The 23,018-nt window shown below is 44.3% G+C and overlaps 1 protein-coding gene across 3 annotated transcripts in view; it reads left to right on the top strand.

Annotated features, from left to right (window-relative positions):
* Positions 1-9,718: 9,718 nt before the first annotated feature.
* The window catches only part of si:dkey-16j16.4 (uncharacterized), a 69,802-nt gene continuing 56,502 nt past the window's right edge, over positions 9,719-23,018 (top strand). For all 3 annotated transcript variants that reach the window (XM_024135967.2, XM_024135968.2, XM_070438295.1), the window contains exon 1: positions 9,719-10,401. In XM_024135967.2, the coding sequence (XP_023991735.1) occupies positions 10,333-10,401 (69 nt within the window). In that variant the 5' untranslated portion in view covers positions 9,719-10,332. The remainder of the gene's footprint in view (positions 10,402-23,018) is intronic.

The raw sequence follows: 23,018 nt of genomic DNA, 5'->3' as shown, positions 1-23,018 counted from the left end.
CACCCTGTTTACTCTGTTGGCTGGATGTTTTAATCTTAAGCAGTAATTTATGTTGTATCTGGAAAAGGATTATGTCAGAGTTTCTGAAAGAGTAAACAATGGCAAATTGTTGTGGACCAGTCAGCATTATGTTGGAATTCAACAATATACATTTATGTTGCATCTTACTCTCTTTTGGTTTATTAGACGCTAAACGAACACTTGATTTGCGGGAGCCTCAGTTCACATGTTAGAATTTCTAGGATAGTGAGAGGTTAATGTATATTTGGGATTTCTTTAGTTTTACCTCTCGTTCGAGGTCATGCATTTTTGGCATCAGCCAGACAGTTTATTTTGTTATAATTGTTTTCCCCCTCTTTGTATATGCTTGTTAAAGGTTGGTTGAGGGGGAGGGTAAATGTTGGAAGGTAGGGGAACAGGGTGAGGAGTAAGGGGGCTTGCATCGGTTAGAGACGGCTCAAGTGTGGGTGCAGGACACCATAGGAACTACAAACGAGAGGAGGGCAGGGCTTACATTTACTTCCTGGAATGTCAATGGTTTTACGAACCAATCAAGATAGGCAATGTCCTGGCCCACTTGAAATCACTCTTGTCTGATATATTTTTGCAAGAAACCCATCTGTAAAACAATTCTCATAGCAGACTTAGCTTACATAGCTTAACTCTGGGCAGGTGCCTAGGAGCCTTACACTGGGCGCACACCGAGCAGGAGGAAACATAAACCCTCACATCCTTAGCCAAAGTGGGCCACCAGTACTTCCCACTAAGACAGCGCCACGTCCGGCCGATCCCAGGATAACCAGAGGAGGGTGACGTGTGGGCCCAATAGATCAGCCGGTCGCGGACAGCAGACGGAACGTACAGACGCCCAGCTGGACCCTGAGGGGGAGCGGTCTCTGCATGTGACGCCCGCTCAATGTCCGCGTCCAGCTCCCACACTACCGGCGCCACCAAGCAAGAGGCGGGGAGTATGGGAGTGGGATCCATGGGCCGCTCCTCTTTGTCATACAGCCGGGACAATGCGTCTGCCTTAACGTTCTGGGAGCCTGGTTTGTAAGAAAGGGTAAACACAAAACGGGTGAAAAACATGGCCCACCTTGCCTGGCGAGGGTTCAGTCTCCTCGCCGCCCGGATGTACTCCAGATTGCGGTGGTCAGTCCAGATGAGAAAAGGGTGTCTAGCCCCCTCATGCCAATGTCTCCACGCCTTCAAGGCCTTGACGACAGCCAACAACGTCATAGTTTCGCTCCGCCGGGCTGAGCTTCTTCGAGAAGAAAGCACAAGGGCGGAGCTTCGGTGGCGTACCCGAGCGCTGAGAGAGCACAGCTCCTATCCCAGCCTCGGACGCGTCCACCTCCACTATGAACGCCAAAGAGGGATCCGGATGGGCCAGCACGGGAGCCGAGGTAAACAAAGCCCTCAGGTGACTAAAAGCCCTGTCCGCCTCAGCTGTCCACTGCAAGCGCACCGGACCCCCCTTCAGCAGTGAAGTAATGGGAGCCGCTACCTGACCAAAACCCCGGATAAACCTCCGGTAGTAATTGGCAAACCCTAAGAATCGCTGCACCTCCTTTACCGTGGTGGGAGTCGGCCAATTACGCACGGCTGCAATGCGGTCACTCTCCATCTCCACCCCTGAGGTGGAAATGCGATACCCTAGGAAGGAGACGGACTGTTGGAAGAACAGGCATTTCTCATCCTTGACATACAGGTCATGCTCCAAAAGGCGACAATTACTCTGCGCACCAGGGACACATGCTCGGCGCGTGTAGCGGAGTCATCAATGTCATCAATATACACCACTACACCCTGCCCGTGCAGGTTCCTGAAAATCTCGTCTACAAAAGCTTGGAAGACTGATGGCGCATTCATCAACCCGTACGGCATGACGAGGTACTCATAGTGCCCAGAGGTGGTACTGAAAGCCGTCTTCCACTCGTCTCCCTCTCGGATATGAGCGGTAGCAGGTAACTATACCTCACCGTGATCTGATTTAGACCCCGGTAGTCAATACACGGACACAGACCTCCCTCTTTCACAAAAAAGAAACTCGTGGAGACGGGTGAAGTGGAGGGCCGAATGTAACCCCTGCGCAGGGATTTGGAGACATATGTTTCCATAGCCTCCATCTCCGCCTGTGAGAGGGGATACACGTGACTCATGGGAAGTGCAGCGTCTAGCAGGAGACCTATCGCACAATCGCCCCGTCGATGAGGTGATAATTGAGTCGCCTTCTTTTTAGAGAAGGCGAGAGCCAAATCGGCATATTCAGGGAGAATGCGCACGGTGGAGACCTGGTCTGGATTCTCCACCATAGTAGCACCGACGGAAACCCCTAAACACCTACCTGAGCACTCTCGCGACCATGAGAGTCTGGAGGATGGAACCACCAGACCCCGATCTGAACGTCCGTGAGTAGCCAGCAGGTTGTCCAGCCGGATGGACAGGTCCACCAGCTGGTCAAATGAGAGGGTGGTGTCTCTGCAGGCCACCTCCCGACGGACGTCCTCGCGTAGACTGCAGCGGTAATGATCGGTCAGGGCCCTGTTGTTCCATCCCGCGCTGGCAGTCAGGGTCCTAAACTCCAGGGCGAAATCCTGTGGCGCTCACCTGCCACTCTACCCTCGGGTGGGTGGTTGAAGACTGCCCGGAAACTGCGGGTGAACTCCTCAAACTGGTCCAACGCTGCCTCTCCCTCTCTCCATACGGTGTTGGCCCACTCCAGGGATTTCCCGGTGAGGAACGAGACGACACCCTCTCCCGGTCCGATGGAGCTGGGTGGACCGTGGCCAGATAGAGGTTTAATTGAAGGAGGAACCCCTGGCAGTTGGCAGCACTCCCGTCGTACTCCTGTGGCAAGGAGAGACGGATCCCACTGGGTTCAGGCGGGAAAGGGGAGCTCAGGGGAGACCCCGGTTGTGCTGGTGGAGGCGCTGGAAGAACTCCCTGTCTCTCCCAGCGGTGCATTGTCTGGACAACGCGGTCCATGGCGGCACCAAGATGGTAAAGTATTACTGCATGCTCCTGGACGCGCTCCTCCACCTCTATGGCCGGGGTACCTTCTCCTGCTGACTTCATAGAAGGGTCGGTGCTTTTGTAATGGGTGCGTGTTGGTGGCAGGGAAGTCAGGCGCAGGAGAACGAACTTTGTATAAACGGAGTTGTTTAATAAAAAATTTAAAAACTCCAAAAACCAAAATATATAAAATAATCAAAGTGGGTACAAAACCCGTCGCACAACAACACATAACTAGCACAAACATACAATCAAACAATCGCAAGGACATGAGGGGAAACAGAGGGTTAAATACACATAATGTAATTGATGGGATTGGAACCAGGTGTGATGGAAGACAAGACAAGACAAAAGCAATGGAAAATGAAAAATGGATCAGCGATGGCTAGAAGATCGGTGACGTCGACCGCCGAACACCGCTCGAACAAGGAGAGGGGCCGACTTCGGCGGAAGTCGTGACACAAGTACTTTGGGTGTCAGGGAAAAATGTATGGAGTAAAAAGTACATTATTTTCTTTGGGAGTGTAGTGTAGTAAAAGTTGTCAAAAATATAAATAGTAAAGTAAAGTACATATACTCCAAAAAAACGACTTTAGTACTTTAAAGTATTTCTACACCACTGCTAAATTACTCCCTTTTACCTGTAATGTGAGGTATCATGCTATTATAATCTCTGACCACAGTCCACTCACCTTTTCCCTGAGATTGGGTGACATCATATGAAGAAAGACGGTCTGGATGTTTAATCCTCAGCTCCGACATTCTGTGAACATCTTAAAGATGAAATTATTATTTTTAAACAAACGAAAACAGAGACTTCCTCAGCAATATTGTGGGAGGGACAAATTGACTTAATGGATGGGGAGAATGCTAGTCATCCATCTATTGAGAAACATACACAAATTATACCTTTAAAATTTGAATATAATTGTATTCTCTATACCAAGCAAAATTATTTTGAGTTTGGTGACAAAACGCACAAATTACTGTCCAGACAACTTTAAAAAACTTCAGAGTGACCGAATGATTCACCAAGTTAAATCTGTAACTGGGGAATTACTCTCTTCTCCCAAGGACACCAATGACAGATTGTCAGTTTTATGAGATTCTTTATTAACTTTTACTTGGTACTCATCCCGGATCCGGGAGCACCCCCATCAGTAAAAAAGCTGACTAGCATAGCCTAGCATAGCGCCACAAGTAAATACTAGCATCTAAATATCATGAAATCACAAGTCCAAGACACCAGATGAAAGATACACATCTTGTGAATCCAGCCATCATTTCTGATTTTTAAAATGTTTTACAGGGAAGACACAATATGTATTTCTATTAGCTAACCACGATAGCAAAAGACTCAACTTTTTTCTCTCCACCATTTTCTTACTGCATAGGTAGCGTTCACAAATTCGACCAAATAAAGATATAAATAGTCACTAACCAAGAAAAAACTTCATCAGATGACAGTCTGATAACATATTTATTGTATAGCATATGTTTTGTTCAAAAAATGTGCATATTTCAGGTATAAATCACAGTTCTACATTGCAGCTGCAATCTGAAATAGCGTCGATGCAGCCAGAATAATTACAGAGACCAATGTCAAATACCGAAATACGCATCATAAAACATTTCTGAAAAATACACAGCGTACAGCAAATGAAAGACCAACATCTTGTGAATCCAGCCAATATTTCAGATTTTTTAAGTGTTTTACAGCGAAAACACAATATAGCATTATATTAGCTTACCACAATAACCAGAAACACAAGCAATTTACCAGCAGCAAAGGTTAGCGATCGTAACAATCCAGCAAAAGATATATAATTTTTGACTAACCTTGATAAACTTCATCAGATGACAGTCCTGTAACATCATATTACACAWTGCATATAGGMTTTGTTCGAAAATGTGCATATMTAGCAGCACAAATCGTGGTTATACAATGTGATCAGTAGCAACATTTCAGGCATTCTGGCCGGCGCCATCTTGGAGAGGCACCTAATCTAATCGATAACTAATCGTAAACTTGACAAAAAAATACAGGTTGGACAGCAAATGAAAGATGCATTAGTTATTAATGCAACCGCTGTGTTAGATTTTTAAAATTAACGTTACTAGACATACAGTGTGCGTTACAGCCAGACCAGTGCCGAAATTAATGGCGGACAAATCATTTTACATTTTTCCACAGAAATACGGATTAACATCATAAATAGCTCTTACTTTTGGAAGAGCTTCCATCAGAATCTTGTCCAAAAGAATCGTTGCTCGGTTGTAAAACGTCCTCTTCAACTTTGGAAATAGCAGCAAACATTAGCTATGTGGCGCAGACATGCCCAAATCTTCAAAACGCAATACAAAGGAAATTCCGAAAATCGCAATATACTCACATAAACTGATATAACTCTGTTTAAAATAACTTCGTTATGATGTTTCTAACACCTATATCGAATAAAATCAGAGCCGGATATATCTAAGGCCTATAACTTGAGCTATTGAGAATGCCATCCTGAGGTCCTTCTTCGCGTCATGACGAAGGTTGAAAAGAGTGCACCCCCCATGCCATGGGCTTTTATAAGGTCTCATATCTGCCTAGAAACTCCATTCCAATTCTCATTGGTTACTGACATCCAGGGGAAGGCGCGTGCAGTTCATGTCGACCCATAGGATACATACAGAGTTTTAAACTGATCCTAGAACAGAGTCTACATTTTCAGATTTTGCAGTACCTGTCKGGAATTTCGCTGCCAAACGAGTTCTGTTTCACTCAGAGAAATAATTCAAACGGTTTTAGAAACTAGAGAGTGTTTRKTATCCAATAGTAATAATAATATGCATATTGTACGAGCAAGAATTGAGTACGATGCAGTTTAATTTGGGAACGATAAATGGTAACGTTGAAACAGCACCCCCTATATTGAGAAAAGCAGATCCTAACCTTTTAATCATGCAAAACTTTTTGGAGGACTGTAATCTCCCCGCCCTGAACCAGGAAGATTCTAATCTCGTGAATAAGGAAATAACTCTCGGAGAAATTCGAGAAACAATTAAATCTCTAAAGAGTGGTAAGACCCATATGGATTCCCTGGTGAATTCTATAAAACATTCCGCAACATTCTCTCTTCCTACCTGCACAAACTGTTTGTTCAGGCCAATGACGATAGAGCTCTCCCAGCTACTTCAACATGATGTACAGATCTTCAGTTTCTTGGCAGTTTCTCTCATGGAATAGCCTTAATTTCTCAGAACCAGAATAGACTGACGAGTTTCAAAAGAAAGTTCTTCGTTTCTGGCCATTTTGAACCTGCAATCAAACCCACAAATGCTGATGTTACGTCAGTCGTCCGTCGCAGGGAGCCCCCGCTCCCTACGCTGATCCCTCCGCTTCTGTGGAACCGGACCGTGGATCGTCGCTGGAGACTCCAGACCGTGAATCATTGCCGGAGGAACCGGACTGCAGATCGCCGCCGGAGGCTCTGGACTGGGAACACCCGCTGGAGGCTCTGGACTGCAGCTCGTGGCTGAAGACTCTGGACTGCAGATCGTCCCCTCTGGACTGGGGACCCTCGCCGCAGGCCCCGGACTGGGGACCCTCGTTGCAGGCCCCGGACTGGGGACCCTCGTTGCAGGCCCCGGACTGGGGACCCTCGCTGCAGGCCCCGTACTGGGGACCCTCGTTGCAGGCCCCGGACTGGGGACCCTCGTTGCAGGCCCCGGACTGGGGACCCTCGTTGCAGGCCCCGGACTGGGGACCCTCGTTGCAGGCCCCGGACTGGGGACCCTCGTTGCAGGCCCCGGACTGGGGACCCTCGTTGCAGGCCCCGTACTGGGGATCGTCGCTGGAGGCCCCGGACTGGGGACCGTCGCTGGAGGCTCCGGACTGGGGACCGTCGCTGGCGGCTCCGGACTGGGTGCCGTCGCTGGAGGCTCCGGACTGGAGGCCGTCGTTGGAGGCTCCGGACTGGAGGCCATCGCTGGAGGCTCCGGACTGGCCCGTGGAGCAGGCACAGGATGAACTGGGCTGTGGGGGAGCACTGGAGATCTGGTGCTTCTCCTTGGCACCACTCTTGCAGGCTGAATGCCCACTTTGGCCGCGCAGGCATAGGACGAAACGGGCTGCCACAGCGCACCGGAGACACAGTGCGCAGAGCCGGCGCAGGACTCACCGGGCTGTGGAGGCGCCCTGGAGGTCTGGAGCGTAGAGCTGGCACAAGACGTGCAGGGCTGGGGAGGCGCACAGGAGGCCTGGAGCGTGGGGCTTGCACAGTCTTCACCAGACGGCTTGCACGCACCTCAGGACGAGTATGGAGATCTGACTCAGGTGACATTAACCTGAGGACACACTCCATAGGGTGAATGTCGTGCCTCATGCACCAACACAGCAGCTCTCTCCTAACTCTCTCCTCCAATCTCACCATCAACTCCTTAACTGTCTCCGCTTCACTCCCCTCCAAGTTCACCTTCTTCTCCCCGACTGGCTCTCGTTCCAATTAGAGTTTAACATTTAGAGTTTCATTTGGGAGATGGTAATTCTTTAAACAACCGCTCTCGTGGTGCCCCAAATTCCTATTGCGTTAATTGTTACATGATTAATTTAATCGGGTAACAATTAAACATTGTTAGTTGATTCGATAAATAACAGTCATCAGATGAATGAAAGTAAAGTCACTACATAAATCACAGACAGTGTCACCAGCAAAGCACCCCCACACCATCACACCTCCTCCTCCATGCTACACGGTGGGAACCACACATGCGCAGATCATCACCTACTCTGCGTCTCACAAAGACACGGTGGTTGGAACCAAAAATCTCAAATTTGGAATCATTAGACCAAAGCACAGATTTCCACTGGTCTATTGTCCTTTGCTTGTGTATTTGGCCCAATCAAGTGTCTTCTTCTTATTGGTGTTCTTTAGTAACGGTTTCTTTGCAGCAATTGGACCATGAAGGCCTGATTCACGCAGTCTCCTCTGAACAGTTGATGTTGAGATGTGTCTGTACTTGAACTCTGTGAAGCATTGATTTGGGCTGAAATTTCTGAGGCTGGTAACTCTAATGAACTTATCCTCTGCAGCAGAGGTAACTCTGGGTCTTCCTTTCCTGTGGCGGTCCTCATGAGAGCCAGTTTCATCATAGCGCTTGATGGTTTTTGTGACTGCACTTGAAGAAACTTTCAAAGTTCTTGAAATGTTCCGCATTGACTGACCTTGATGGACTGTTGGACTGTTGTTTCTCTTTGCTTATTTGAGCTGTTCTTGCCATAATATGGACTCGGTCTTTTACCTAATAGGGCTATCTTTTGTATACCAACCCTCCCTTGTCACAACACAACTGATTGGCTCAAACACATTAAGAAGGAAAGAAACTGCACAAATTAACTTTGAACAAGGCACACCTATTAATTTAAATGCATTCCAGGTGACTACCTCATGAAGCTGGTAGAGAGAATGCCAAGAGTGTGCAAAGCTGTCGTCAAGGCAAAGGGTGGCTATTTGAAGAATCTCAAATATAAAATATATTTAGATTTTTTTAACACTTTTTTGGTTACTACATGATTCTCTATGTGTTATTTCATAGTTTTGATGTCTTCACTATTATTCTTGTCAAGTATCAGTGTGCAGAGGGTAGGACGGAGTCAGGCGCAGGACACAGAACTGAGTAAAATAACAAACACGAAAAATAATCAACCATATATTCCACGCAGGGAAAACACACCATAACACAGAAGACTAACCCTAAACAAGGAACAATCACGCACAAAACATCATGGGAACCAGAGGGTTAAATAGGGAAAAAATATTAACGTAATGGGAACCAGGTGTGTACAATCAAGACAAAACAAATGGAAAAAGAAACGTAGATTGGTGTCAGCTAGAAAGCCGGTGATGACGACCACCGAACGCAGCCCGAACAAGCAACTTCGGCAGAAGTCGTGACAATTCTACAATGTAGAAAATAGTTAAAATAAAGAAAAACTCTTGAATGAGTGTGTCCAAACTTTTGACTGGTAATGCATATATTATTATTATATTTTTTTTTTGTCTCCTAACGGGATATGAACCCATCACAGCCAGAAAATGTGAAGAATTTATTCTGCAAAGGTTATGAAAAGGAAGATTCCAATGTCTTACTATTTTAGAAAAAATAAAACACATAGACTTCTCAGTAATGGCAAAAGGCTGCATTCTTTTTAATATATTTCCAGTTTTCATTTTTTTTATGAATAAATTTGTCATCATATCCACGATTTGCACAAAATACTTACTTGCCAGCTTGCAATACAATATTTCAACCACTAGCAGACGTGCATGGTCTAAAGTTTGAGGGAAGCTGACCACATTCTCACATCAAGTTAAATGTGTATAAATGCAAACTTCTGCGTGAAAACTGGAGCAAGAACATTTTGGAGTATATTTTGTACATATGCATGGTTTATAAATGATGCCCCTGAACGGCATCATCCTGATGAGTTCCCAAATCTAAGTAACCCTATGGTTCTCCAATAGATGAAAATTGGCAGAAATATATTACATTCTTAATGCTTATAAAGACCGTATATAGACATATACGGTTGATATCGGTCAAAGTAAACAAGATATTGCTTTAAGAAACAGGCAGCCACCCCCTCCTTCTTGAGAAAAACATGACATCACTCGGTGGAGAAGCCAATGAAAAATCCGGATCCATGAACGAGAGAACTGGAATATGTTCTTGTAGGAGAGCATGTAGATTCGGCTGTGTGTGTGTGTGTGTGTACACGTGTACACGTACACATTCGGCTGTGTGTGTGCGCGCGCGCGTGTCTGAACGTGAGCAAATTGAGGAAAAGTAGACTACATAGCTCGCGCGCTATTCCCACAATTATTTTTTCAAAGGCGAGGAGGAGAAAGTCGAAACTATTATGGTTTATTAATTTGGGACCTGGGAAACAAGCTACCAGGACTGGCTACGTCGCTAGCAAACTAAATGAACGCACAATAACGAAGTCGGTTCAAATTGGTCTTAATACAGCCTGTCACATAACGGATTTCGACCGCTATTATGTCAAGATATTTACCTGCACAAACTATGTCTTCAGCCTGGTATTGGGGGCTGGTTCTTCTCTTCAACAAAAGTTGAGTTTGTCATTGTGTGTGTGTGTGAGCGTGAGTGTGTGTGTGAGTGTGAATGTGTGTTACTGTTTGCTTTAGTAAGTGTGTGCCTTTTAATGTGCAAACTGCTGTACATTTCAAAGTAGTTATTGCATGGCTTCACACCAGCAACAAAAATAGTTTAGTGAAGATAGATAAGCCATATCCGTAAAAGTTCAGGATGTTGAAGACTTTAACCAAGAAGCTAAGAAGACACTCGCTCAACGAGATTCATCCTTTTCAATTCAAGGTAAGCCTCATGGTATTGTCGAATCCCCCCCTCCCCAGTGACATCGTCCACCACTACATCATGTTATAAAGACACATTGTAACATTGTTATATGTTAATTAGTATTGCATTATGCAGAGCATGTAAATCTTGGTCAGGCAAAAAAGTTTTAGATGCATGCCAGCAAAGCCATTACACAACACAACACTAAACAATACATGAATTGCACTATAACAGTGACAAATGGTGCCCACAAACTGTTAGAGCCTACATAAAGCTGTCCCTACAGGAGAGCTTTCTTTCAGCAGAGCTTTCTTTTCAACAAATGTGGTTTCTACTGACAATTGAGATGTACAAATAACTAAATGTACAGCGACAGAATTCAGAACATGGTTCTTTCTTACGGTATTATCCCTGTACAGAGAGTCAGAACCGTAGGATAAATAAAGGGGGCATATAAGCAGACAATGAAAGCTCTTACTATATTCGATGATGACATTTCTCTAAAACAGGCTGTAGGCTGCATGTGCACCACCAATTCAGAACAGTAGGGGAAAGGGACTAAATTATTAGTGTGAGGCACATGGTCTACTAACAGCTTACTACACAACATACACTTAGTAATACTTTCTTAGCTACATTATACATATCTCCCTGGCATATTACAGAATTTATGGAGCAGCATACAATATATTTTTAGACTCACAGTTGTGCTGTGCTCAAACAAGGTTGAATCATGAGATCAGTGATCTTCAGTTCGGAGCTCTAGAAACAGCCCAGAGTTCCCGACTTGGAATTCCGAGTTGGATGACCGTTCAAAACATATTTTCCCAGTCGGAACTTGTTTTTTAAAAAAGTTCCCAGTTGTCTTGAACTCACTGAAGTCTGAGATTTCCTAGTTTCGAGTTTCGAGTTGTTTTGAACGCAGCAGAAGTCGACCAATTTATTCAACCTTTTCTGGCCCATTGTGTTGCATGTGAATGTTTATCCTTTTAAGCTTGGAAAAGAGACCCTTAAAACCAGACTTGGACCACACGCCCTCTCCACTGAATAGCAGGCAGGGGAAGCAAAATAGGAATTGCTTTGCAACGCTTGCAGTTAGCCACTGATTCCTTCCAAACCACTCATTGTTAAATTTGCAATTTCCAACTTGTTGTGTAATGTTTATATCCCAATGGCCGATGAGCACTGATATGTTTTATCTATAATTTCTCTTCATATGACAAGGATTGAAAAGGATTTGCCAGTAGATTGTCGACGTGATTCATGATGATGACTGCTAGCTTGCTAGCTAAGATTCTGAAAGTATGATGTTGACATGATCAGTCCGATCAAAGCTACGGTAGATATAACGTGATTTGACGTCATTTTATCTGTGGCCAATGACCTTGAGCCTTCTTGGATGGGCACTTCTAAAGTAATGCTAAAGGCAGGCACCCAAGGGTTGAACTTTCAAGCTCTCCCTGTAGATTTTGCGGTGACGTAGTGTCCCCATGAGTGATGGAACACTGAGCCAGTCATGGCACAACTAGAAGAAGATCCACCCACGAAAGCTCTGAACTAGGCTGAACACCGCTGCATTTTGGAGCTGCCTTACTCAAGAAAGCAAAATATAGACCATGTTTGTATCCGGCTTTTAATACTAAATACATTTTTGTTTACATTGTTAGTTGGCAAACTGATATGTGACACGAATTCCAAAATAACATGCAAGAGAGGCAAAACTGCCCTGAATGACTGGTCACCACTGATTGCAGAGCGTTTTTGCTTGGGCAGTGGCTTTAGGTGAATGACCTGGTTACTTTGAAAGAGATACTGCAGCCACAACACACACACACACACACACACACACACACACAACACACACACACACACACACACACACACACACACACACACTTGAAACAGCGTATCTCAACGCTCTCTTCAATGACAACAAGCATGTGGGCTGTACAGTGTTTTTGTAACTAAACAGCCATGCAACCACCCGTAATGTTGCACTCAAATAACTCTTACATGTATAAACATTGAACACAGTTCAGTTCTTTTAACATCACATTAGTATTACACAAACTAATTTCAATTTACTTCATTACACACACACACACACACACACAACAACACACCACACACACACACACACACACACACACACACACACACACACATTTACATTACATTTAAGTCATTTAGCAGACGCTCTTATCCAGAGCGACTTACACACACCCTACTTCAATTTATTACACATCTGGTTCTCCTCTGAAAACAGGAATCTGGCTTTTGTGTGTATGGACCATAGCTCAACAGTGTTTCCATCCTAAACTGCCTAGAATACTTTCACACACCTTGTGTGTGACCGTGTGCATTTCAGGACAAATTAGCTAGCAACAGTAAGCTAGCTAGCTAAATTGCCATAAATGTTTAATGCTTTTCGACCTGTCCCCAAATTAATATAATTGGTTCAGAGTTTGTTTTGATATTTCAACCTGCGTGTCCTGATCGTGTCTGGTGTGGGGTTACAAAATCAACATGCGTACGCAGACACACTGGCGCGAGCGGTTTGGTCAGCATGTTAGGTGGAGCACTAAGGATCCCCGCAGCAATATACAGAGCTGCAGCCGCCACGGTCTTCAATAAAAACACTGAGTGTTTGTTGGCAGGCGGCGGCATCACCAATTTTCATACATTTCATATAATGATGGTGATAGATGATTGAAGTCACTCTCCTTTACACTTGCTCCGCTTCAACCTTTAGTGGCACCCACTTCAATGTTACATGGCACCCGTTTTGTGCAACAGTGCTAACTTTTTATGCCGGGTGTAGAGGCGCTCTATGTTGTGACGCAACCAACTCCAAAGTGAGCAGCCATTTTGTGCCACCATTGCACATTTTGAATGGCCTGGTGGAGATGTTGGAAAGCTCCACCCAAACGTTACTGATACCATTGTATCAGTAAGCCCTGGCTGCAAGCTCTTCTAATTATTGGAATTATGTCAAGGCACAACCCCTTTCAGACATCTTGGGAAGATATGTGTCACTGGTGTGTCACTGACCACGGTGGAGGCTGTGAAAGTGGTCATTCTTGATAGCGAGGGCTTAGGACACCCAAAGATAATTATCCTCATTGGTGTGGATGGGCCCCGTTCCACTCCTGACTCTCGGAGGTGAGACTAATGAAGACAATTACAGGGCCAGTTACATGGACGTGATCCCCATGTGAGCATGCCAGGAACGGAAAGACAAGTCAGACCTGGGGTCTAGTTCACGAGAGAAAGAGAGAGATTGTGTCAGTTTTATAGGATTTGGGAGTTGAAGCAGCCGAAGTTTGTGTGTCTGGCATGGGTCTGTTTATGTAGTTATGTTTGCATGTCTAATCTACATTCTTCTAGAAATCACACGTATGTCTACGTGCTATTCACTCCGTTATTGCAAGGAAAGCTAAAATGAGCTTTCAGACATGATGGTTCACCAACAGTTTGTCATACTCTGTATCAGAGAGGAGGTAGCGCGAGGCCTGTAGTTCAGGTGGGCAGTGTATTTCCTCGTCTGTGTGAATGTGCTGCTATGTAAAGCATATGCGTGTGGACTAGCCAGCGTGTTTGTCTGTGTGTTCCAAGATTCCCATCGATCCAGCTTAGAAAGCTGCTCAGTGACAGGAATTTATTTCAAGCATACTTGACATACTACTCACGCTTGCATAGGCTACAGTTCATCAGGAAACACGCACGCACGCACGCACGCACGCACGCACGCACGCACGCACGCACGCAAACTATAGTTTGACAAGTCGGTTAGGACATCTACTTTGTGCATGACACAAGTCATTTTTCCAACAATTGTATGAAGACAGATTATTTCACTTATAATTCACATTCCAGTGGGTCAGAAGTTTACATACACTAAGTTGACTGTGCCTTTAAACAGCTTGGAAAATTCCAGAAAATTCATGTTATGGCTTTAGAAGCTTCTGATAGTCTAATTGACATAATTTGAGTTAATTGGAGGTGTACCTGTGGATGTATTTCAAGGCCTACCTTCAAACTCAGTGCCTCTTTGCTTGACATCATGGGGAAATAAAAAAAATCAGCCAAGACCTCAGAAAACAAATTGTAGACCTCCACAAGTCTGGTTCATCCTTGGGAGCAATTTCCAAACGCCTGAAGGTACCACGTTCATCTATACAAACAATAGTACGGAAGTAAAAACAACATGGGACCACGCAGCCGTCATACCGCTCAGGTTGGAGAAGTTAGGAAGTTAAAGCTTGGTCGCAAATGGGTCTTGCAAATGGACAATGACCCCAAGCATACTTCCAAAGTTGTGGCAAAATGGCCACGGAAGACAACAAAGTCAAAGCCATCACAAAGCACTGACTCATTCTATAGAAAATTTGTGGGCAGAACTGAAAAAGCGTGTGCGAGCAAGGAGGCTACAAACCTGACTCAGTTACACCAGCTCTGTCAGGAGGAATGGGCCAAAATTCACCCAACTTATTGTGGGAAGCTGTGGAAGGCTACCCGAAACGTTTGACCCAAGTTAAACAATTTAAAGGCATGCTACCAAATACTAATTGAGTGTATGTAAACTTCTGACCCACTGGGAATGTGATGAAAGAAATAAAAGCTGAAATAAATCATTATCTCAACTATTATTCTGACATTTCACATTCTTAAAATGAAGTGGTGATCCTAACTGACATAAAACAGGGCATTTTTACTAGGATTAAATGTCAGGAATTGTGAAAAACGGAGTTTAAATGTATTTGGCTAAGGTGTATGTAAACTTCCGACTTCAACTGTATCTTCTGATTCCGCAAACAAGCAGCCAAGTCTTTAGCCAATTGGGAACATTCGAAAGTTGGAGGGTTGTACATTGTAAACAACAGAGGGGAAATTATGTCATTAGCAAGATTAGGCTAGCATTTGCTTGCTCAACATTTGGGAAACACTCCCAAAAATGAAGAGGCAGAGCGAGGGCAGAAAGAAATATAGCTCTCACAAAGTGAGTGGGATGAGTACAATTATGATAATGTTTGACTGTGTGTGTTTGAGAGTTCAAGTCTATTTGAGTATGGCTGTAATTATAGTAGCCCGCATGAGTGTACACATGGGTGTGATAGAGTTTTTTCTGTAACTAGTAGACACCTGTTGGCAGAGGTGGGACCAAGTCGTTGTTTTACAAGTAAGTCTCAAGTTTTAGCACTCAAGTCCCAATTCAAGACCGACAAGTCTCAAGTCAAGTCTCAAGTCTTAACCTTTTGAGTTTCGAGTCCTAAACAAGTCATAATGTGCTCTTCACCAAATGTAATACCATTTCATATTTTTAACAAGAGCAATAGGTAGTATATTACATTTACGCAAATCATGAATGCTTTTAAAAAAAAATATATATATATTACTTTCCAAATAAACTTTATATTTATAACCTGCAGCCCACTACCAGGAAGTTGAAAATGGGAAGATGGTTCACGTTTCAACATGACAATGACCCAAAGCAAACCGCCAAAGCAACCGTACAGTGGCTGAAGGACAAGAAGGTGAATGTCCTTGAGTGGCCTAGTCAGAGCCCTGACCTAAATCCCATCGAGAATCTGTGGAATGACTTGAAGAGTGCAGTCCATGAGCGGTCACCATGCAATTTGACTGAGCTTGAACAATTCTGCAAGGAAGAATGGGCAAATATTGCACAGTCTAGGTGTGCAAAGTTATTCGAGACGTATTCAAAGAGACTCGCGGCTATAATTCAAGCAAAAGGGGGTTCCACTAAGTATTAACTCAGGGGGGTGTTCACTTATCCAAATAGGGTATTTTACTGTTTTACTTGTAATTCATTTTCAGAGTAACATCTTTTTATAATACTTGGATATTGAGTGTATACTGTGTGTAAATATAGCGGGGAAAAGTCAGATTTGAATCCGTTTTCATTTCAGGCTGTAAGTCAACAAAAGGTGAACATTTTGAAAGCGGGTGGTGACTATTTATTTATTTTTACATAATTTTCATTATTGGACACAGAAGACTAAAAACACCTTGGACCTTATTTTCCACGTTTAGTGTTGAAGCATCCTCCAGACAGTTGTTTTGGCCAACATTCCATTCCTGAGATTTCTTTGGCTGGCTTAGTTGCTTGCATGAGCAAGCAACATGCTTCAAAACGTCTCCACATAAAATTATAATGACGATTATGTTTTCGGCGGGGCCTGTAGAAAGATATTGTTTTTTTCTCTCCTAACATCCGCAATTGTTCTTTTGAAGAAAACAGACTAGCTACTTCAGCCAAAGTAAGTTGCCAGTGTTGCTCCGCTCAAGTGAGCAACAAGTCTGACGCTCCGGAGTAGGCCTGCCATCTCTCACTTGTCAACAAAGCGCGTGGCTACACATACGGAAATACAGATAAGGAAATCAAGCGGCATTTCACTAGCCACGACAGGGATAAGGATACGGATAGATGTCACTAGCTAGGACAAGGATAAGGATATGTATAGTCTAGATGTCGAAGAAGAAGCTACATAGGTAGTTGGACTGCTAAAGTAGTAGTGTAGAACACGTTTATATGTCCATTTACTTATTCAAGTGTATTTTTCTATTAGTTGTATGTGTGTTTTACTTTTATAACCTTTATCACAAATTGATTGTTTACAACACATACTTGCAGTGTTGTCTTTATTTGGGAACACGTTTTTGTTGAAGAACAAGTAACTTTATGTTGTTCACATACTCATGGCTAGTTAAACACCTTGTATTTACATGGTCATAGCCATAGACAGGTTGTGTCATAAAACTTAGTGTCATTACGTCTTCAATCTTTATACGAGACATTCCGTGAGAACCAAGTGGTTCAGAGAAGCAGGTGCACGTGCTCAGACTCCTTGAATGCAACGTATCCTCCTGAAGATGAAGGATACTTTGTGTGGACGGCCCCAACGACGCAGGACGGCGTTACTTGTCTGTTACTTTTTTATCTCCCTTGAGTGCCCATTCCATCACAATGCAATACGCAACAAGAAGATATTGACTATGGAACATGGGAATATATCATTATAGGAAACCAATAACATATTCAAATTGATATGTATACACTATTGATAACTTCAATTTCAAACGTTTACTTACTCTATGGACAGCTGCCCATTTGGTCCCGCTGGATATGTTCACTTTTTTTCAGCTGATCTTATTGACATGGATTTTTTTTTCAATTACTTCTGGGTTGATAAGGGCTGGGGAATCTGAATGATCTGTCACACAGACTGTTGTGCTGTGACCGACATCCTTAGTGTCTTCGGCAAACAAATGTAGATCTTCAAGTGTTGGCATTATCAAGTCCCATCGGCACAGCCCAGACACTAAATTTCAGTCGGCATTGCCTTGCATTTTTCTCCGATTTTTCACATTTATACCCCTAGTTAACTGGGCCCTGTTGCTGGTCTGCCGGATCACCTGTTGCCATTTCCCCCTGTGCTGTCTTTGCTTCTATCTGTCAAAACTCATCGTGTAGTATATTCTGGCTCTTAAATTATAAATATGATTCTGCAAAGTATGCATCCTCTTGAGGCTCGTAGCTGTCCGACTCAGACATGTTCTGAATCTGTTTAAATTATTTTCGGCGGTGTAGCGCTTGAAAGCCGTGTCTGCACTGCACTAGCCTCGAGAACCAGGCTCTGTGAAATTTGGAGGTGTGGCTACGTGAGACATGTGTTCCAAGACAAGGGCAATACAGGAAGTTAACACAGTTCGAGTTATACACTTTTATGTTTGCGAGTCTGACCAATACACTGTATGGCTCGAGCAAACAACTAAGACATCTCATGAATGGAACTCTGACTAAAACAGCTGTCTGGAAAATGAGGCCTAACATGCTAAAAATCGAAATATCCCTTTAAGTGTGTTAAATAGACCATATTCTTTGGAATTATCCTAAGGGCACAAACAGTCTTCACACACTCATGATGGCACTGCCAATCCCTCTCACCTCACACGTGTTCCCATGCAGCACATGAACACGGGACATGTCAAATATGTCACAGCCAGGTGGACACCATCATGCCAAGCTGGTGACAGATGATCTAGCTCTTTTGGTTTTTACCTTTTGGACACAGGCGCGCACACACACATACGTGTACACACAAACTGCCACTATCCCTTTATCCATCCGGCCTTACCATGGCATCTCCACTCTTTCCTCTTTCTTTGCCACTCAGGCGTAGCAGCTGTTTTTAACAACCCCCGTATCACTCATTAGACCTGCAATCACCTGCTTTAAGTACGGGAGATAACACCGGGGTCATGACCTTACCAGACAGGTGTGGAGTGAAAGCTAGGAGGTCAGTGCTTGTGAGCTTTCGGCCTGACATGGAACAAATTGTACGAAGCAGGAAGGAAAGAGGAACTGGGTAATTGGTGGATGTGCTCTCACTGTATAGCCCCTTACATAGAGGTTGGAGAAATCCATGTCACACCATAAATGAGGATAGCTGAATGCAAGGTGATTTTATGCCCAATCCCAAATGGACCCCTAGCGTTTACTTCCATAATAATTAGATTCAGTGCATTCGGAAAGTATTCAGACCCCTTGACTTTTTCAACATTTTGTTACGTTACAACCTTATTCTAAAATGGATTAAATAGTTTTTTTACCTTATCAATACCACATAATGAAAAATCGAAAAGAGGTTTTTAGAAATATTTGCTAATTTATATTTAAACAAACTACGTAAACAGCACATTTTACATAATTATTCAAACCCTTATGCAGTACTTTGTTGAAACACCTTTGGCAGCGATTACAGCCTCAAGTCTTCTTGGGTATGATGCTACAAGCTTGGCACACCTGTATTTGGGGAGTTTCTCTCATTCCTCTCTGCAGATCCTCTCAAGCTCTGTCAGGTTGGACGGTGAGTGTTTCTGCACAGCTATTTTCAGGTCTCTCCAGAGATGTTCGATCAGGTTCAAGTCCGGGCTCTTGCTGGGCCACTCAAGGACATTCAGAGACTTGTACCGAAGCCCCTCTTGCGTTGTCTTGGTTGTGTGCTTAGGGTCGTTTTCCTGTTGGAAGGTGAACCTTCACCCCAGTCTGAGGTCCTGAGCACTCTGGAGCAGGTTTTCATCAAGGATCTCTCTGTACATTGCTCAATTCATCTTTGCCTCGATCCTGACTAGTCTCCCAGTCCCTGCCGCTGAAAAACATCTGCCACCACCATGCTTCACCGTAGGGATGATGCCAGGTTTCCTCCAGATGTGACGCTTGGCATTCATGTAAAAGAGTTCAATCTTGGTTTCATCAGACCAGAGAATCTTGTTTCTCATAGTCTGAGAGTCTTTAGGTGCCTTTTGGGAAACTCCAAGCGGGCTGTCGTGTGCCTTTTACTGAGGACTGGCTTCCGTCTGGCCACTCTACCATAAAGGCCTGATTGGTGGAGTGCTGCAGAGATGGTTGTCCTTCTGGAAGTTTCTCCCATCTCCACAGAGGAACTCTAGAGCTCTGTCTGAGTGACCATCAGGTTCTTGGTCACCTACCTTACCAAGGCCCTTCTCCCCCGATTGCTCAGTTTGGCTGGGTGGCCAGCTCTAGGAAGAGTCTTGGTGGTTCCAGACTACTTCCATTTAATAATGATGTAGGCCACTGTGTTCTTGGGGATCTTCAATGCTGCAGACATTTTTTGGTAACCCAGATCTGAATACTTATGTAGATAAGGAATTTCAGTTTTTTATTTTTAATACATTTGCAAACAACTAATCTAAAAACCTGTTTTGGGTATTGTGTGTAGATTGCTAAGATTCTTTTTGTTTTAATCCATTTTATAATAAGGCTGTAACGTACCAAAATGTGGAAAAAAGTGAAGGGGTCTGAATACTTTCCAAAGGCACGGTATATCTAACATGGTAATATCTCAAATCAAATGTTATTTTTCATATGTGCCGAATACAACAGGTACAACAACCTTACAGTGAAATGCTGACTTACAAACCCTTAACCAACAATGCTTTAAGAAGTTGAGAAGAAAAACATGTTAAGTAAAAATAGAGAAGTAAAAAATAATAATAATTTACTCATATTTAAACAGCAGCAGTAAAATAACAATAGCAATATATACAGACGGTACCAGTACAGAGTCAATGTGCGGGGGCACCGGTTAGTCGAGGTAATTGAGGTAATATGTGGACTTAAAGTGACCATGCATATATAATAAACAGAGAGTAGCAGCAGCGTAAAAGAGGGGTCTGGGTAGCCCTTTGATTAGCTGTTCAGGAGTCTTATGGCTTGGGGGTAGAAGCTGTTTAGAAGCCTCTTGCGGTCCGGTACTGCTTGCTGTGCGGTAGCAGAGAGAACAGTCTATGACTCAGGTGGCTGGAGTCTTTTAACATTTTCAGGGCCTTCCTCTGACACCGCAAAGTATAGAGGTCCTGGATGGCGGGAAGCTTGGCCCCGGTGATGTACTGGGCCGTACGCACTACCCTCTGTAGTGCCTTGCGGTTGGAGGCCATGCAGTTGCCATACCAGGCAGTGATGCAACCAGTCAGGATGCTCTCGATGGTGCAGCTGTAGAATCTTTTGAGGATCTGAGGACCCATGCCAAATCTTTTCATTCTCCTGAGGGGGAATAGGCTTTGTCGTGCCCTCTTAACAACTGTCTTAGTGTGTTTGGACCATGATAGTTTGTTGGTGATGTGGACACCAAGGAACTTGAAGATCTCAACCTGCTCCACTACATCCCCGTCGATGAGAATGGGGACGTGCTCTGTCCTCCTTTTCCTGTAGTCCACAATCATCTCCTTTGTCTTGATCACATTGAGGGAGAGGTTGTTGTCCTGCCACCACACGGCTAGGTCTCTGACCTCCTCCCTATAGGCTGTCTCATTGTTATTGGTGATCAGGCTCTACCACTGTTGTATCATCGGAAAACTTGATTATAGTGTTGGAGCCTTGCCTGGCCATGCAGACATGAGTGAACAGGGAGTACAGGAAGGGACTGAGCACGCACCCCTGAGGGGCCCCTGTGTTGAGGATCAGTGTGGCGGATGTGTTGTTAACTACCCTTACCATCTGGGGACGGCCGGTCTGGAAGTCCAGGATCCAGTTGCAGAGGGAGGTGTTTAGTCCCAGGGTCCTTAGCTTAGTGATGAGCTTTGAGGGCACTATGGTATTGAATGCTGAGCTGTATTCAATGAATAGCATTCTCACATATGTGTTCCTTTTGTCCAGGTGGGAAAAGGGCACTGTTGAGTGCAATAGAGGTTGCATCATCTGTGGATCTGTTGGGGTGGTATGCAAATTGGAGTGGTCTAGGTTTTCTGGGATAATGGTGTTGTGAGCCATGACCAAAGCACTTCATGGCTATAGGCGTGAATGCTATAGGTCGGTAGTCATTTAGGCAGGTTACCTTCGTGTTCTTGGGTACAGGGACTATGATGGTCTGGTGGAAAAAGGTTGGTATTACAGACTCAGACAGGGAGAGGTTGAACATGTCAGTGAAGACACTTGCCAGTTGGTCAGCGCATGCTCGGAGTACACGTCCTGGTAATCCGTCTGGCCCTGTGAATGTTGACCTGTTTTAAGGTCTTACTCACATCAGCTATGGAGAACGTGATCACACAGTCGTCCCGGAACAGCTGATGCTCTCAAGCATGCTTCAGTGTTACTTGCCTCGAAGCGAGGATAGAATGAATTTAGCTTGTCTGGTGGGCTCGTGTCACTGGGCAGCTCGTGGCTGTGCTTCCCTTTGTAGTCTGTAATAGTTTGCAAGCCCTGCCACATCCAACGAGGGTCTGAGCCGGTGTAGTACGATTCAATCTTAGTCGTCTATTGATGCTTTGACTGTTTGATGGTTCGTCGGAGGGCATAGCGTGATTTCTTATAAGCTTCCGGGTTAGAGTCCTGCTCCTTGAAAGCGGCAGCTCTACCCTTTAGCTCAGTGCAGATTTTTCCTGTAATTCATGGCTTCAGGTTGGGGTATGTAAGTTCAGTCACTGTGGGGACCACGTCATCGATGCACTTATTGATGAAGCCAATGACAGATGTGGTGTACTCCTCAATGCCATTGGAAGAATCCCAGAACATATTCCAGTGTGTGCTAGCAAAACAGTCCTGTAGCTTAGCATCTGCTTCATCTGACCACTTTCTTATTGACCGAGTCACATGTGCTTCCTGCTTTTGTTTTGGTTTGTAAGCAGGAATCAGGAGGATAGAATTATAGTCAGATTTGCCAAATGGGAGGGCGAGGGAGCGCTCTGTACGCGTCTCTGTGTGTGGATTAAAGGTGGTCTAGAGTTTTTTCCCCTCTGGTTGCACATTTAACATGCGACCTCAAGGGTAAGGGTGGTCCTCGGGAATCAGGATTGTTGGTGCATTTCTTATGCTCAACATAACATGCAAGCAAGAGCCATTTGTGTGGCATAATGGCAGTACTAGTTTATAGGCATTTAAGGAGTAATGTTCACTACAGATTTGATCGCTAAGTACACTAAGGGTTTTTCTTTATTTTTACTATTTTCTACATTGTAGAGAATAGTGAAGACATCAAAACTATGTAATAACACATATGGAATCATGTAGTAACCAAAAACGTGTTAAACAAATCAAAATATATTTTATATTTGAGATTCTTCAAATAGCCACCCTTTGCCTTGATGACAGCTTTGCA

The sequence above is a fragment of the Salvelinus sp. IW2-2015 genome, unplaced genomic scaffold, assembly GCF_002910315.2.
Source record: "Salvelinus sp. IW2-2015 unplaced genomic scaffold, ASM291031v2 Un_scaffold702, whole genome shotgun sequence".
Classification (NCBI taxonomy): Eukaryota; Metazoa; Chordata; class Actinopteri; order Salmoniformes; family Salmonidae; genus Salvelinus; species Salvelinus sp. IW2-2015.
This window is presented reverse-complemented; position numbering and strand designations above follow the sequence as displayed.